Below are 16,085 nucleotides of genomic sequence, written 5' to 3'. Positions count from 1 at the left end.
TATGTGACAGTTATTTCCACACTGCAAACTATACCTTATACAGAAGTTATGTGGTCTCCCATGTGTGTTCCTTTAGGTATAATGATCATGCTTCATGGGGTTCTTTGGACACTTTGAAGGATACTTATATCTGTCTCTTTCACCAATCCCACCACCTTTTTATTCTGGGATTCTAGCTATTTATGTGATAGAAAGTAATGCACCATATCAGAAGTTATAATTTTCCTATACTTCAAATGTGTTTCTGATGGGTGCTTAATTCATCTCACATTTCCCAACCTACCTTCCCACTGAAAACCAGTGTTTCCATTTTCTGGCAATACTTTAAATGGCACTTTGGTAGAATTGAAAAGATGCAGCTGAATTACATTGATCATGGGGAACATAGAAGTCATGTGAAACGTGTTTCTTGTCTTGAATGAGAATAACTGTACGTATGAGAGGAGGTAAGAACCTATTGAACATATATTTTCAGTATTGGAAAATAATAACTTTTATTCCAGAAGACTATTATAAGGTTGTCATGTTAAAAGGATAGCATTTGCCCAAATGGGTTTCATAATCCATCTAGCTTATGAGGGTAATAGTTTTCCAGTATGTTTCAACAATTCAGTAACATTGAAATACATAGATACTTTATGTGATATCTCTTTACCATTATAGTGCTGTATGGAAAAGCATGAATACTCATTTATTGTTTGAACTACTAGAGGTATACGATATTTTGTGCAAGAAGTTTGTCTGAATGTGACACTGTATTATTTTTACAAATCCTTGATTGTGATCTTTTCTGAGACATGTTGTCATCCTTTGTCTTTTTCTGTTGTATTTATACATTCTAGTTTGTTACAATACAGTTTTATTACTGTATATGGGATAGACTTACTGCAGATCTTTTTCCAAATATTCTATGTGTCCCAAGTTGACCAATATTTCTACTTTCTGATGCCTTTGATTACGATGGATGTCTCTTTCTTAGAAATTCTGAATCATTGATGTGAATGTAAATTTATATACTTATAACATCCTTATGAAGAATATTTTGTGTTGGAAAGTGTTGTTACACACCATTCTCCAAACTGATCAGGTGTTGTTGACATCACACTATCTACAAATGCCAAGCTGTATCAAAATGTAGTATTGATACATTCCATTCCACAAGTTTTTGTTGTCACATGACTTGCCAATTTCCATGTTCAAAATAGTTTTAACATAGTGTTCAAGCTTCATGTAAAACTACAAGACAATAATAATAATAGAATTTGTATATGTTTTATTTGTTTTTTATTGCATGTTTTACTTTTTCTGAAAAACTGTACTAAAATTAAATTGATATAAAACAGAAAGAGCTGCTCGCCTTCATTCACTGAACTGTGTTACCATGTTCTTTTTCTGTTGGCTTCAGTTCCAGGTTTGATCTTCACACTTAATCCACATTTTTATATATTCTTTTGTCATTTGAGATTCTCATATTGGAGGAAAACGAATGATCCAGTGCACAGCAACAGTTAGAACTGATTAGTTCGTCGTAAGACATGTTATTTCCTTTGTGTCTTCATTAATATTTATATATATTTCCAGTTGCATTTGCAAACATTTGTACCAGGTAGAGGGCATAACAAAATTGACAGATTCCAGACTCTGTGATTTCAAGTTTGGCTTTTCTTGTAATTAACAAGGAAGATTTACAAACTTTCAACCATACAGTGAAATTTCTTATTGTTTCTGTGGTAAAATAACCAAAGAAACTGAATTCACAGCAGTTACATATCTTTCAGGTCCTCTGGTTAAGCTTCAGTGGAGTTTATTTTGCTGAAATCTTGCAAGCTGACATTTGTGCACAGTGAAATGTCTTTAAAATGTATTTCAAGATACATTGTCCAAAACTAATCTTATTGTCCTCTAACACTGTAATCATAAACATCAAATTGAGCATGATTGATAATGGACAAGATAGATCCAAGGGCAGTACAGGACCTTGAACATTGGTCAAGGTTTTCTCTTGTAAAATTGTGATAATAACATTTACTGTCAACATTAACAAGTTTTACTAATACAATGTTTTACCTTTTCTCACAAAACATTTTCTCTGTTAATACTGCTCTCTGTTGGCTCAAAATTTACACTTGCCAGTAACCTCGTAACCTTCACTTCTATCTCCATATCTGCATGCAAATGATCTTGCAGTAAACCTCAACGATTAGGAGTGCAACATTATCCCTATCGTAACTAGCTTCTTTCTAATACTGCAGTTGTCAATTTCTTGATTAGCATACTATTAATGTATATTCATCAGAAGGTAATATGTTTTAAAGTTTAATGTGATTAAGTTAGTAGTTTATTTTATATATACAAATCTATTGAATTTAGTCTGGGAGTGATGATTCAGAAGTATCTGAAGTGGAGGAAGAAGAACAACAAGAAGGACTCGTGTCAATAACACCTGCCGTAGTAGCAAGTTGGAGAAGACAGCTGCAGGTCAGTCATTCTATTATCATTATTTGTTTCATGTTCAGTATCTTAGGTTTGATATTGTGGATACTACTCATTTGAATTGCATCCTTGAATATTTATTCTCTTGTTCATTCTGTTTGGACAAACTTGAAAATTCTTAAAAACAAGAATGATGTCTTTCGTTCTAGTGGTACATGGTGTGTACTGTTGTTACTGATGTCTTTCTTTCTAGTGGTACATGGTATACACTGTTGTTACTGATGTCTTTCTTTCTAGTGGTACATGGTGAACACTATTGTTATTGATGTCTTTCTTTCTAGTGGTACATGGTGAACACTGTTGTTATTGATGTCTTTCTTTCTGGTGGTACATGGTGAACACTATTGTTATTGATGTCTTTCTTTCTAGTGGTACATGGTGTACACTACTGTTATTGATGTCTTTCTTTATTGTTGTATATGGTGTAAACCATTGTTATTGATGTCTTTCTTTCTAGTGGTACATGGTGAACACTGTTGTTATTGATGTCTTTCTTTCTAGTGGTACATGGTGAACAGTATTGTTATTGATGTCTTTCTTTCTGGTGGTGCATGGTGTACACTGGTCTTGTTGATGTGTTTCTTTATAGTAGTTTGAGATGTATATTGTTCTAATATTTCCATCATGTAATGAGTTTGTTATAGGTTGATGGTTTTCTTTGCCATGGTGGGTTTACTGTTAATATTTCTTCTGTTGGCACAATTTTTTAAAGTGTTTTTGTTGTTTCTGTACTGGATGTTTACCAAATAATGAGCAGAAAAGTGAACTAATTTTTGTCAATCATTTTGAATAGATCAATATGATAAAATTAATGTAATTTGGTTTGGTAGACATTCATTTATTATTGTTTTTTATATAGGATAAACCTAGTTCTAACATCCTTCATGATGTGATCGAGGCATTTAGAGCTGCTGTACAAGGAGCAGATGGAGGAACACCATCAGCAAAGTTTCGTTTCAAGGTGGAGAGTGGAGCAGGTATTATTTTAGTTTACATTGAGAAAAAAAATCTCATTGTTTTGTATGTTCACATGTTATTTTCAAGTTATTCTGATTAGTAAAATATTAAATGTCACACTGACAAATTATCTGTTTTTTATTTGAAGTAAATTTGCATTTTTGTTTCTATTCATATTATAAATTAAACGTACTTCAAAGTTTTTTAAATCATCTTTATTACTTGTTTAATATTCAGATAGCAATAAGCCCACTTTCTCAAAGTCCAACCCAAACTATCTGGGCTGTAAAGAGCTTATACTGAAGTTGTAGAGTGTAGGTTGGTGAGTGTCGGTGCCATAACATAAATTTCATTCTTGGTAAAAATGAGTGCATTGAGTGATATTCAGGTTAACAGCATAAAAGATTTAGAATATGCTACCATTATGTTATTTTGACTTTCTCTTGGTAATGGTTTGTCTGGCTTTATGATTTGTGAGCATGGAGACATCCTTAACATATTTTTATAATTGTGAAAAACAGTCATTAGAAAGCCAGGTAACATGTGTATTAGTTTTTGTATATTCTATTTTAGTGTCCAGTATATGATTCCTGTGATTTAACACAAAAGTTGTGCTCACTTTATTTGGAAAAGAAGCAGGATCAGGAGAGAGTAGTACTTTGAAGTGTTCTAAAGTACAGTTTACTGTGTATAGAACAACTTACTTTCATTCTTTGCTGTTATAAAGACCTTTGAAATGTTTTATCAAAGAAAGGGTTTTGTGAGTTTGTTGGACACCTGCCAAAATTTATATCATTATGTTTAAGGTATAAATTAATAGAATAATTCAGTGGAAAACTTTCTAAAAACTTTATATTATTTTAAAACTAATATGAAGATGTAGCGTGATATGTATTTAAATATTTGTAGACCTCGTGATTTGATAAAGTATCACAGTTTATTTGAATAATTTACTTGTATGTTTATTGTATGCTATCAAGTTGATTAAGGAAATTGTAAAACTGGTTGAATGTTCTGAACTGTTTTTAAATTTTCAAGAAGTATAGTAGTTGTTTTTGTGAGGAAAAGAAAGGTGAAAACAGACCACAAATATTAGAGACAGCAGTTTGTATAGAATACACTCTATAAGACATATCCAACAACACATTAATAGTTGCAGTAAAGTTACAACAAGATTCCACTAAGACAGCTGAAATCTTGCAAATAAGAGTGTTTTAATGTTTGAAAAAGTGTGTGTAATTTCACATTTCTTATTTGTTTGTTATATATTTATATGCACATAAGTTTAAGATGTTACTCTGTGTGTATGTGCAACACAACCAAAACCTGATTTATCTGTCCTTATAATTATTAGCTTGAACTAAATATATTCATCCATTAATTCAACGATCCCACAAGATCATATTTCTTATGATTTTGACTGATGCTTTCTGTGCTATTCGTCATGTTGTCAAATCTTCTTGTTAAAACAAGATTTAAACATTCCAGTGGTAGGTTCTGTGACAGATATTGTAACTTTCTGAGTGATGAGTGGGTTCAGTAATGAATCTTGTAAATGAAACACTAACAAGTATCATAATATAATTGTAATCACATGATTTCCTAATATAATTTTAAGATATCAATAAATGCCAGAACTCTGTTTTTTCCTTCTGTTGTAGTTTTTTGTAATTCTTTGTATTTTTTCTAGGTTTTAACGCTGTTATACGACTCTGTTTAGAGGATCTTCTTCCAGCTTTATTTAAGATTCTTAAGCTGTCATTACCCACAACTTCACAGCTACATAAAAATGTTCTTAACCCTACAAAGTCTCGTCACTGGAAGAAGTTTCTGGCTCCTATCAAGTCCTACTTGGTAGATACTGTCAAGGTAATATTGTTATATTTTACTGCTAATTGCATTCATTTTATTAAATTTAAAAATAAGAAACTAGGATTTTGTAAGAAGTTATATCAAAATAACATCTATATTTTTAGAATTAATCTTTTATGATCTGTATTATTAGCTAAATATTGGTTTTCTTAGCTTCGAGACTTAGTGCATGAAGACACAATTCTTTCTGGCAAGTAAATACAAGCTAGATGTTCTGTAAGGAAAGCTGTATTAAATAGCAGTGAAATCAACATTCTGATACAATTTTTCTCTCCTCCCACAAGATTGGCTATTCCAGTTTGTTGCTGCCAATGTGTCTTTCTTGCAAATCATCACGTGTCAATTCACCAATAGGAACATAGTATACTTGTGATGCACGTGTGCCTCTACTGAACAGTTGGCAGTTCCTGCACTTGGATATTTTTCTTTATCTTTATTACTGTTTTAGATTTTTTAGACAAGTTTAATTTAACACAATCAGTTTTCTTTAAAGCATTCAAGTTCCATTACCCTTATTTTATTAGCATTTAATAAACTTCACATGCTTTTGTTGACTGATACAACATGAATTCCAAACTTAATGTCACCACTTCAGGTGTTTCACATTCTACAGGTGCATTACCACAGGTTTCAATTGCTGGTGATCTATCGAGATATTTACTTATGTTTATTTGCAGGGAGATTGAACATTATACGAGTCAGTCTTTATCTTCATACTTTGCCCCACTTCCTCCCGAAGACGTGGAACCTGGGCAGGCTGATGAGTACTTTGATCACCTGGTTCCTTGCACCTCCTGATTTTGCCCTACCTTCCATTCCCTTTCTGAGAATTATGTTTGGTCTTCCTCAGTTTTTTGGACTTTATTTTTCATGTGTGTGATGTTTTACCACTCGTTTCTTTGTTGTATAACTTGAGTCCTTCATTATTGCATGAATATACTTCCCAACTCTCATTGGTCCACCACCCTCCCCATATCTAAACCACCAACTGTTGGATTTGGATTTACCCATCTGGAGGACAGGCCTTGAATTTCCCATTAGTCTCACCCATTCCCACTTTCCCACCTGTGTTTTAGCCTCACTATCCCTTTGCAGTACCTTTCCATAATTCATCTTTTGCCTGAGACTCTTCACAGAAATCCTCAGAAATTATTTTCTGGGAACACTCTCTCACTCCTTACCTTCATGTTGGCTCATATATTATTATTAGGTTTGGCATTGCAAATATAGTTTATCAGTTGTTGGAACCTTTTAGGTTGTGATGCTATGTTATCTCAAACCCATTTACCTCTTCCTCATTCCTAGGATTTTTGTATGGTCCTGTTTTTAAGATGTTTTGTCTTTGATACAGTCCTAGATCCCTTGTAGTATAGGGTAGTATCTTTCCAGTAACAATCTATCCTTTTGCATCTGGTAGTCTGTTTATCTCTTTTGAAGCTGTGTTTGGCACAAATTCTGGTTTCTCCTTCTTGTTTTTCCCAGCCCCTACCTGTCCTTCCTTTTCTTGGTGCCATGGTTTGTCATTTTTCTCAATGATGTACTATACGCTGCCAACAGTTTTGGCGACTACCTGATGGGAGCTCTACTTGCAGCCTTCATTTATTGTTGGCATCTTTTCACCACTGATGTTCAGACACTTCAGATTTTGCAGAGGGTTTTAAAATTCCTGGTTTTGTTCCATCTTTCTTGTACCATGCAGTTCCTGTTTCATTTCCTTTTCTTCAGGATCTCATAATTTGCCATTGTCTGTCAGAGACAATACAGAATTTCTTCAGATATCAAGCTTCTGAACTTATTCCACATCATTTACTAGAGTTTTAATCAACATCTGTTTGTGGTTCCCAAAAAAGATTTTTGGAAACTATGCCCATCATCAACTGGTTTATTCCATTCCTTCAGATTGGGATATTATTGTTGTCCTCAATTACCTTACTTTACCTGAATTCAAACCTAATTATTTGTGTTCTTTGTTTAACCTGTCTTTTAAGGCATATTTCCTTCTCCTTTTGGCCTTTGTCATTGGCATCCTGACTTGTTTGCCACTGGTGTTATATGCACACTTTCCCATCATATCTATCTTCTCCTTAATATGGATCATTTCTTCCTTCCAAAAACCTCAACAGCTTATGATGATAACTCCTATTTTCTCCTATTTCACTTCCCACTATTTCTCATTTCTACTTCCATTCTGATGCGGATTGACTTCTGCGTCCTGTGCATGCCATTCATTGTTATATTACGCACATGGTTTCCTTCTGTGGTTCCCAGTTCCATCTCTTTATCCTATGGAAATCCCTTTTCATCCAGAAATCTCTCCCTTTTTACCCTCACAAATTGGCTATCCTTGGATCTTTCTCGTTCTCTTATTATGTGGATGTTGTTATTTTTTGGATTGTTCTGATCTGTTTTATGGTTGCAGGAGTTGATTGCATGTGATGAATTTCCTTTGGATACTTGATGTCACACTTTTGGATCAATAGCTCAGAGCTAATCCTTTTGCTATTCCCAGGAATTGGAATGGTTCTCTATTCCTCAGGTCTTGAGCTTGTGGGTTGAAGATGGTATGATCCTCATGCTACCCTCATGCAGGTGTCAATACCATGACAGGATGTATTTGACTGACTGAATGGTTTCTCATGCTCTTGCCACTCTTCAGACACAATCTTGTTTTCCCATTTTTCTTACTGTAGAATTGAATTACAGTATTTTTCTCTGGTTAGGATTACCTTTCTACCACTTTGTCTCCCATGGAATGTGCTCCCCTCATTTTCCACCCTGATTTCTTATACCTTACATTAGTGGGCATAGATTATGCATTGATCAGAAGTGGTAAATTCCCATATTTGGGTCTTCTGATCTGATTTTCATCTACAAAGTTGTGCTTTGAATGCTCTTGAGTATGTTTGTTCTTCCTTCACGACAGTTCCTTTTTCTAATCAATGTGGAATTTTAGCTAATCTTGTGAGAGGAGGGTAGTACCATATTGGTAGTTATAATTTTTCCATTAGGTACTTCCTTCTACTCTTTTTTTCTCACCCTTTCTTCTCTTTATTCAATACTTCCATCATGTGCCAGATTTTGAAGTGATAGTTTGGTGGAGGTGCATAGAGGGAGTCACGTTAGTGTACTATGCTTGTATTGGTGGAGATGTGATACATGATAATTTGTATGAGAATCATTTTATTCTAATAGGAAGGTGTAAAGAGGCTTATTGTATGCATAAAAAAAGTTTGCACATACAGTGCAGCAACAACCAGGAATAGCTAATCTCATGAGAGGAGGGAAGTACCTATCGTAAATACATCTTCAGTACAGGAAGGGAAGTACCTGTCATAAATACATCTTCAGTACAGGAAGGGAAGTACCTATTGTAAATACATCTTCAGTATAGGAAGGGAAGTACCTATCATATATACATCTTCAGTACAGGAAGGGAAGTACCTATCATAAATACATCTTCAGTACAGGAAGGGAAGTACCTATCGTAAATACATCTTCAGTACAGGAAGGGAAGTACCTGTCGTAAATACATCTTCAGTACAGGAAGGGAAGTACCTATTGTAAATACATTTTCAGTATAGGAAGGGAAGTACCTATCGTAAATACATCTTCAGTATAGGAAGGGTAGTACCTATCGCAAATACATCTTCAGTACAGGAAGGGAAGTACCTGTCGTAAATACATCTTCAGTACAGGAAGGGAAGTACCTATTGTAAATACATTTTCAGTATAGGAAGGGAAGTACCTATCGTAAATACATCTTCAGTATAGGAAGGGTAGTACCTATCGCAAATACATCTTCAGTACAGGAAGGGAAGTACCTATTGTAAATACATCTTCAGTACAGGAAGGGAAGTACCTATCGTAAATACATCTTCAGTACAGGAAGGGAAGTACCTATCGTAAACACATCTTCAGTACAGGAAGGGAAGTAACTATCGTAAATACATCTTCAGTACAGGAAGGGAAGTACCTGTCGTAAACACATCTTTATATTGTAACAGAAAACTGCAAATTGTTTAACCTAATTCATTAGCATAACCTGTAAAGAATTTTTTTTATTACTATTTTGCCTAATTTAACCATATCTATCTTAAGTTTCCAATTACATTTACAGTTTATGTATTTTTATAATGATTAATAAAGAATATAAATGAAAAAAAGATATAGAGCACTTTTTTGATTTCATGTTTCTTGCTGTTGGTTGCAACTATAATCATAGCCTGCTTTTTTATAATGATGGTACTAATATTTTTTATTAATTTAAGTGATACATATAAGAACATGATAACATGCCCAAAGCTAACAAAGTCCTATAACTGGAACAAGAAGGGCTTAAATGAATTCTCTTAGTTGCTTGTATTGAATCCCACAGTATAAATTTTCAAGTTGAAGACAAAACATTATGTTATAAATTATATAGTAAAAAAAATTATTGATAGGTGGGAATGGTAAGAGGATCAGATTTTTACAGTTGATGACTTAGTGAACACATAAGAATAAAGGCTATAAAAATTAGATGTTGCCATAGTAATATTATAGATTAGTGATTACTTTAAATTTATTACTTAAGAGAGGGTTGGTAAATAAATAATGGAAGAGGGGAAGACCTAGATAAAAAATATTAGGATGCTTGTTTAGAATTTTTTTTAATGTTTTGTAATTAAAACTTCTGTTAAAGTTTGACTTTTTATGTACATTTTAATGCTAGGGTTATTCATACATATTTATAATAAAGTTGTTTAAACTTCTAAGTATCTCTATAAAATGTTTGATCTACCTTATAGTGAAGGAACAAGAAACCTACTTAGATAAACTTTCCTTAAACTAGTAATAGAATAAGAATGAACATTTACATGTTCTATTTGTATAACCTTTAAGTTATCAGTAAACAGTAGTTAATGTGTAAGTATCCCAATAGTAACAGAAAAACAAATGTATATATAATGTTCTGATGTGAATAAACTATCTTCAAAGAAACATCATCAAAGAACATGGTCTTCAAATGTTCTCATAATTAACTTTATTTTAAACAGTAGTGAAAATAACTAGTAACATACATTTCCTTAGTTTTTAAAACAGTAGTGAAAATAACTGGTAACATACATTTCCTTAGTATTTAAAACAGCAGTGAAAATAACTGGTAACATACATTTCCTTAGTTTTTAAAACAGTAGTGAAAATAATTAGTAACATACATTTCCTTAGTTTTTAAAACAGCAGTGAAAATAACTAGTAACATACATTTCCTTAGTTTTTAAAACAGTAGTGAAAATAACTGGTAACATACATTTCCTTAGTTTTTAAAACACCAGTGAAAATAACTGGTAACATACATTTTCTTAGTTTTTAAAACAGTAGTGAAAATAACTAGTAACATACATTTCCTTAGTTTTTAAAACAGTAGTGAAAATAACTGGTAACATACATTTCCTTAGTTTTTAAAACAGCAGTGAAAATAACTGGTAACATACATTTCCTTAGTTTTTAAAACAGTAGTGAAAATAACTAGTAACATACATTTTCTTAGTTTTTAAAACAGTAGTGAAAATAACTAGTAACATACATTTCCTTAGTTTTTAAAACAGTAGTGAAAATAACTAGTAACATACATTTCCTTAGTTTTTAAAACAGTAGTGAAAATAACTAGTAACATACATTTCCTTAGTTTTTAAAACAGTAGTGAAAATAACTAGTAACATACATTTCCTTAGTTTTTAAAACAGTAGTGAAAATAACTGGTAACATACATTTTCTTAGTTTTTAAAACAGTAGTGAAAATAACTAGTAACATACATTTCCTTAGTTTTTAAAACAGTAGTGAAAATAACTAGTAACATACATTTTCTTAGTTTTTAAAACAGTAGTGAAAATAACTAGTAACATACATTTCCTTAGTTTTTAAAACAGTAGTGAAAATAACTGGTAACATACATTTTCTTAGTTTTTAAAACAGTAGTGAAAATAACTAGTAACATACATTTCCTTAGTTTTTAAAACAGTAGTGAAAATAACTGGTAACATACATTTTCTTAGTTTTTAAAACAGTAGTGAAAATAACTAGTAACATACATTTCCTTAGTTTTTAAAACAGTAGTGAAAATAACTAGTAACATACATTTTCTTAGTTTTTAAAACAGTAGTGAAAATAACTAGTAACATACATTTCCTTAGTTTTTAAAACAGTAGTGAAAATAACTGGTAACATACATTTTCTTAGTTTTTAAAACAGTAGTGAAAATAACTGGTAACATACATTTCCTTACTTTTTAAAACAGTAGTGAAAATAACTAGTAACATACATTTCCTTTGTTTTTAAAACAGTAGTGAAAATAACTGGTAACATACATTTCCTTAGTTTTTAAAACAGTAGTGAAAATAACTAATAACATACATTTCCTCAGTTTTTAAAAAAAAGTAGTGAAAACAACTGGTAACATACATTTCCTTACTTTTTAAAACAGTAGTGAAAATAACTAGTAACATACATTTCCTTAGTTTTTAAAACAGTAGTGAAAATAACTGGTAACATACATTTCCTTAGTTTTTAAAACAGTAGTGAAAATAACTAGTAACATACATTTCCTTAGTTTTTAAAACAGTAGTGAAAATAACTAGTAACATACATTTCCTTAGTTTTTAAAACAGTAGTGAAAATAACTAGTAACATACATTTCCTTAGTTTTTAAAACAGTAGTGAAAATAACTAGTAACATACATTTCCTTAGTTTTTAAAACAGTAGTGAAAATAACTAGTAACATACATTTCCTTAGTTTTTAAAACAGTAGTGAAAATAACTAGTAACATACATTTCCTTAGGTTTTAAAACAGTAGTGAAAATAACTAATAACATACATTTCCTCAGTTTTTAAAACAGTAGTGAAAATAACTAGTAACATACATTTCCTTAGTTTTTAAAACAGTAGTGAAAATAACTAGTAACATACATTTCCATATTTTTTAAAACAGTAGTGAAAATAACTAGTAACATACATTTCCTTAGTTTTTAAGTTCTTCCCTCCAAAAAACAAAAGATCTTTAAAATTTTAAAAAGTCTTTTTGGTCATCTTTGAATTCTGCTGATGATAACTTTAACAACAGCTGGTTTCACTGATGATGATCAACCAAAAACTGATTTCAACATGATTGGTGTTTATTGATTCAGAGTTATAGCATCAACATCTGCAGACAAATACAATTCTTTCTTATCAGGTAGATTTATTTTGATAATCTTTATTAGAAACATGAATTTTATTTCCAATATTTTGTGTTCATGTCATACAAATAATATTTTCAGGGGCATTTTAGAATATTGACTTGGGAAACTCTGAATTTGTTCTTAGTTTTTGTTTGTTAAAACCTGCTTTTGATTTAGAAAGTGATGTAAAAATTAAAACTGTCTGCTAACTTATCAATTTATTGCAACTGATGTAAGGTGTGGCATGTATTCTAAGTACCGTCAATCCTGTATTAAAATATTGTAAAGGATTTTTACAATACACTTATTTTTCAGTTGCTGAATATTGTGGCTGAATCATCAGTTGCTGCTGTTATACTGAAACATATGCTTCAGCTTGTTCCGTTTTGTCTTCCATTTCCAAAGATAGCAAAAACATTACTGAAGGTATGAATATGTTTCAATACAGATAGACAAAATGTAGTTTAAATATTGTTAATATTTCTTGGAATAAAATATATGAGTATTATTGTAACTATCTTAAAACATACCAAAATATAAGAAATATATTTAATTATTACAGGTTTATTTCTAACTACTGCTTAATATGTTTATTTTGTTTAGCTGTAGGCACTGCATACACATTATGTTATTCTATAGATACAGTTATTCAGTATCACAATTTGTTTCTGTTGTGGATTTAATGTACATTTTTCTTTTCTTTTAGAAATTAATATTACTCTGGTCCACGAGTGATGAAACAGTTCGAGTTTTATCATTTCTTGTCATTTTGCGCCTGGCTTCTGGGCTGCCGAAAGATTATACTGATTATATACTGAGGGTGAATCTCATTTTTTAAAATATAGAGAATTGTTTTTACTGACTTGTTTTGTTAAGTGTGACAAGATTATATGGTGTAATTAGTTTTGTAAATTCCTAATAATTTCTATAAATGTAGTTTTACCTCATTAAAATTTGGTTACATGTAGAATTCCTAATAGTTTCTATAAATGCAGTTTTACCTAATTAAAATTTTGTTTTTAATCAAATGTACCATTTGACTATTCTGTGTATGTGAATTTAACAGATTCATGTCATAAGATAATTAACCAAAGATACTTCTATAATTTTGTTTCCAACTTGCAGTACAGAGTCATTATGTGTTATCAGGATGTGTACATTCAATTTTAACTGATATAATATTAACTGTAAATATAAGTTGAGAAAGTATTGTATACAGTAACAGTATTAGATTTACCTATGGGTTCTGAAATATTGTCTTTACCTTAACCCCCTTTCCTAGTGGTTTAGTAGTAAACCTTATGGTTTGTAATGCGAAGGTTTGATAATCTTGGAGAGCACAGTGCACATTTTTGTAGTTTTCTAACCTAAAAACAAGCACTAAGCAAATATATCTATTTATATGGTGCATTTTAAGTAACTTTATAAAGTTGAAACACTAAAGAGATAAATCATTATAGTAAGTAAATAGAAGGCAGCAAGACTTGACTTTCAGAATGTAAATGTTTGTCTTCTGTTATTTAGCACATGTACATGGCATATGTGAGGAACTGTAAATTTACATCACCATCGTCATGGCCACTGATCAACTTCATGAAGAAGTCCCTTGTGGAGATATATGCACTGAACCAGTCTCTGGCATATGAGCATGCATTCGTGTACATTCGCCAGCTTGCAATACATTTACGGAATGCAATCACTATAAAGAAAAAGGTCAGTTAATGGTGAGAATGTCAACTTTTATTTAAATTGATGGTGAGATTGTCAACTTTTATTTAAATTGATGGTGAGATTGTCAACTTTTATTTGAATTGATGGTGAGAATGTCAACTTTTATTTGAATTGATGGTGAGAATGTCAACTTTTATTTGAATTGATGGTGAGAATGTCAACTTTAATTTAAATTGATGGTGAGAATGTCAACTTTTATTTAAATGGATGGTGAGAATGTCAACTTTTATTTAAATTGATGGTGAGAATGTCAACTTTTATTTAAATTGATGGTGAGAATGTCAAATTTTATTTAAATTGATAGTGAGAATGTCAACTTTTATTTGAATTGATGGTTAGAATGTCAACTTTTATTTGAATTGATGGTTAGAATGTCAACTTTTATTTAAATTGATGGTGAGAATGTCAACTTTTATTTGAATTGACAGTGAGAATGTCAACTTTTATTTAAATTGACGGTGAGAATGTCAACTTTTATTTAAATTGATGGTGAGAATGTCAACTTTTATTTGAATTGATGGTGAGAATTCCAACTTTTATTTTAGATGGTGAGAATGACAACTTTTGTGTTAGTTGATGGTGGGAATGACAACTTTTGTGTTAGTTGATGGTGGGAATGACAACTTTTGTGTTAGTTGATGGTGAGAAGGACAATTTTTGTGTTAGTTGATGGTGAGAATGTCAACTTTTGTGTTAGTTGATGGTGAGAATGTCAACTTTTGTGTCAGTTGGTGAGTAGGATGTCAACTTTTGTTTTAGTTGACCGGGAGAGTATCAACTTTTGTTTTCATTGACCGGGAGAGTATCAACTTTTGTTTTCATTGACCGGGAGAGTATCGACTTTTGTTTTAGTTGACTGGGAGAGTATCAACTTTTGGTTTAGTTGAATGGGAGAGTATCAACTTTTGTTTTGATGGGAAGAGTAACAACTTTTTTTTCAGTTAAAGAGAAGATTGTGAACATTTTGAGTTGATGGTGAAATTGTTAACTTTTGTTTTAGTTGATAGTGAAAATTCCAAGTTTTGTTGATGAGGAGAATGTCAACTTTTGTTTCAGTTGATGGGGAGAGTTTCAACTTTTGTTTTAGTTGATGGTGAGAATGGCAACTTTTGTTTCAGTTGATGAGAAGAGTACCAACTTTTATTTCATTAGTGAATATTTTGTTTTCAATTGTTGTAATTAATTTAACTTTTGTTGAGAATACCATTGTGAATTTGTTTTTATAGATCCATATTTTGCTATGTGTATAAGAAATATCTTGTTTCTGAATGTACTTTATAACATGTCTTTCACAAAAATATTTTTAACATTCATCACGTACTGATTAAAAAATTAATCATGAAATTGCATGTTACACAATTACTAGTATATTTAGAGTAATAAATACTTATCTGTTGAAAGGTTTAGAATTTTATAAATGTTATCATTAGTAAACTATACTAGAAATAAATTAAAATTGTGATATGAAATAAGGAACAGCAGTTTATCCAAATTAATATATGTTTAATCTATTTTCTGGGACAATTAGATGTTCAACCACTTACATTTTTAACTGGTTGGAAAATAATATATTAAAATAAAATGTCTGGAAGGAATTTAGGCTACTGTTTAGAATTTTGAACTTTTTTGTGTATATAGGGTGGTTATTTTGTCAGTATACACATGTATTGGAGTCTGTAAGATTTTAAAAGCTTTTTATGAATTTTTTTGGTTATTGTTAAGAGGCTCATATATGTAATTGCTATATCGTTTTGCCAATATAGGTAGCTTTACAGTTCAACAAGTGTATTTGTAAATAACTCTGCACTACAAAGTTTTTGCTTCTTGAACACT

The 16,085-nt window shown here is 31.3% G+C and overlaps 1 protein-coding gene across 2 annotated transcripts in view; it reads left to right on the top strand.

Annotated features, from left to right (window-relative positions):
- Positions 1–16,085, top strand: part of Noc2 (Nucleolar complex protein 2) — a 46,600-nt gene that overhangs the window by 6,887 nt on the left and 23,628 nt on the right. For both annotated transcript variants that reach the window (XM_076472382.1, XM_076472383.1), the window contains exons 4-9: positions 2,371–2,478; positions 3,353–3,470; positions 5,141–5,319; positions 12,837–12,947; positions 13,228–13,341; positions 14,046–14,234. In XM_076472382.1, coding sequence (XP_076328497.1) covers positions 2,371–2,478; positions 3,353–3,470; positions 5,141–5,319; positions 12,837–12,947; positions 13,228–13,341; positions 14,046–14,234 — 819 coding nt within the window. The remainder of the gene's footprint in view (positions 1–2,370; positions 2,479–3,352; positions 3,471–5,140; positions 5,320–12,836; positions 12,948–13,227; positions 13,342–14,045; positions 14,235–16,085) is intronic.

Source organism: Tachypleus tridentatus, chromosome 12 (assembly GCF_004210375.1).
Source record: "Tachypleus tridentatus isolate NWPU-2018 chromosome 12, ASM421037v1, whole genome shotgun sequence".
Lineage (NCBI taxonomy): Eukaryota > Metazoa > Arthropoda > Merostomata > Xiphosura > Limulidae > Tachypleus > Tachypleus tridentatus.
This window is presented reverse-complemented; position numbering and strand designations above follow the sequence as displayed.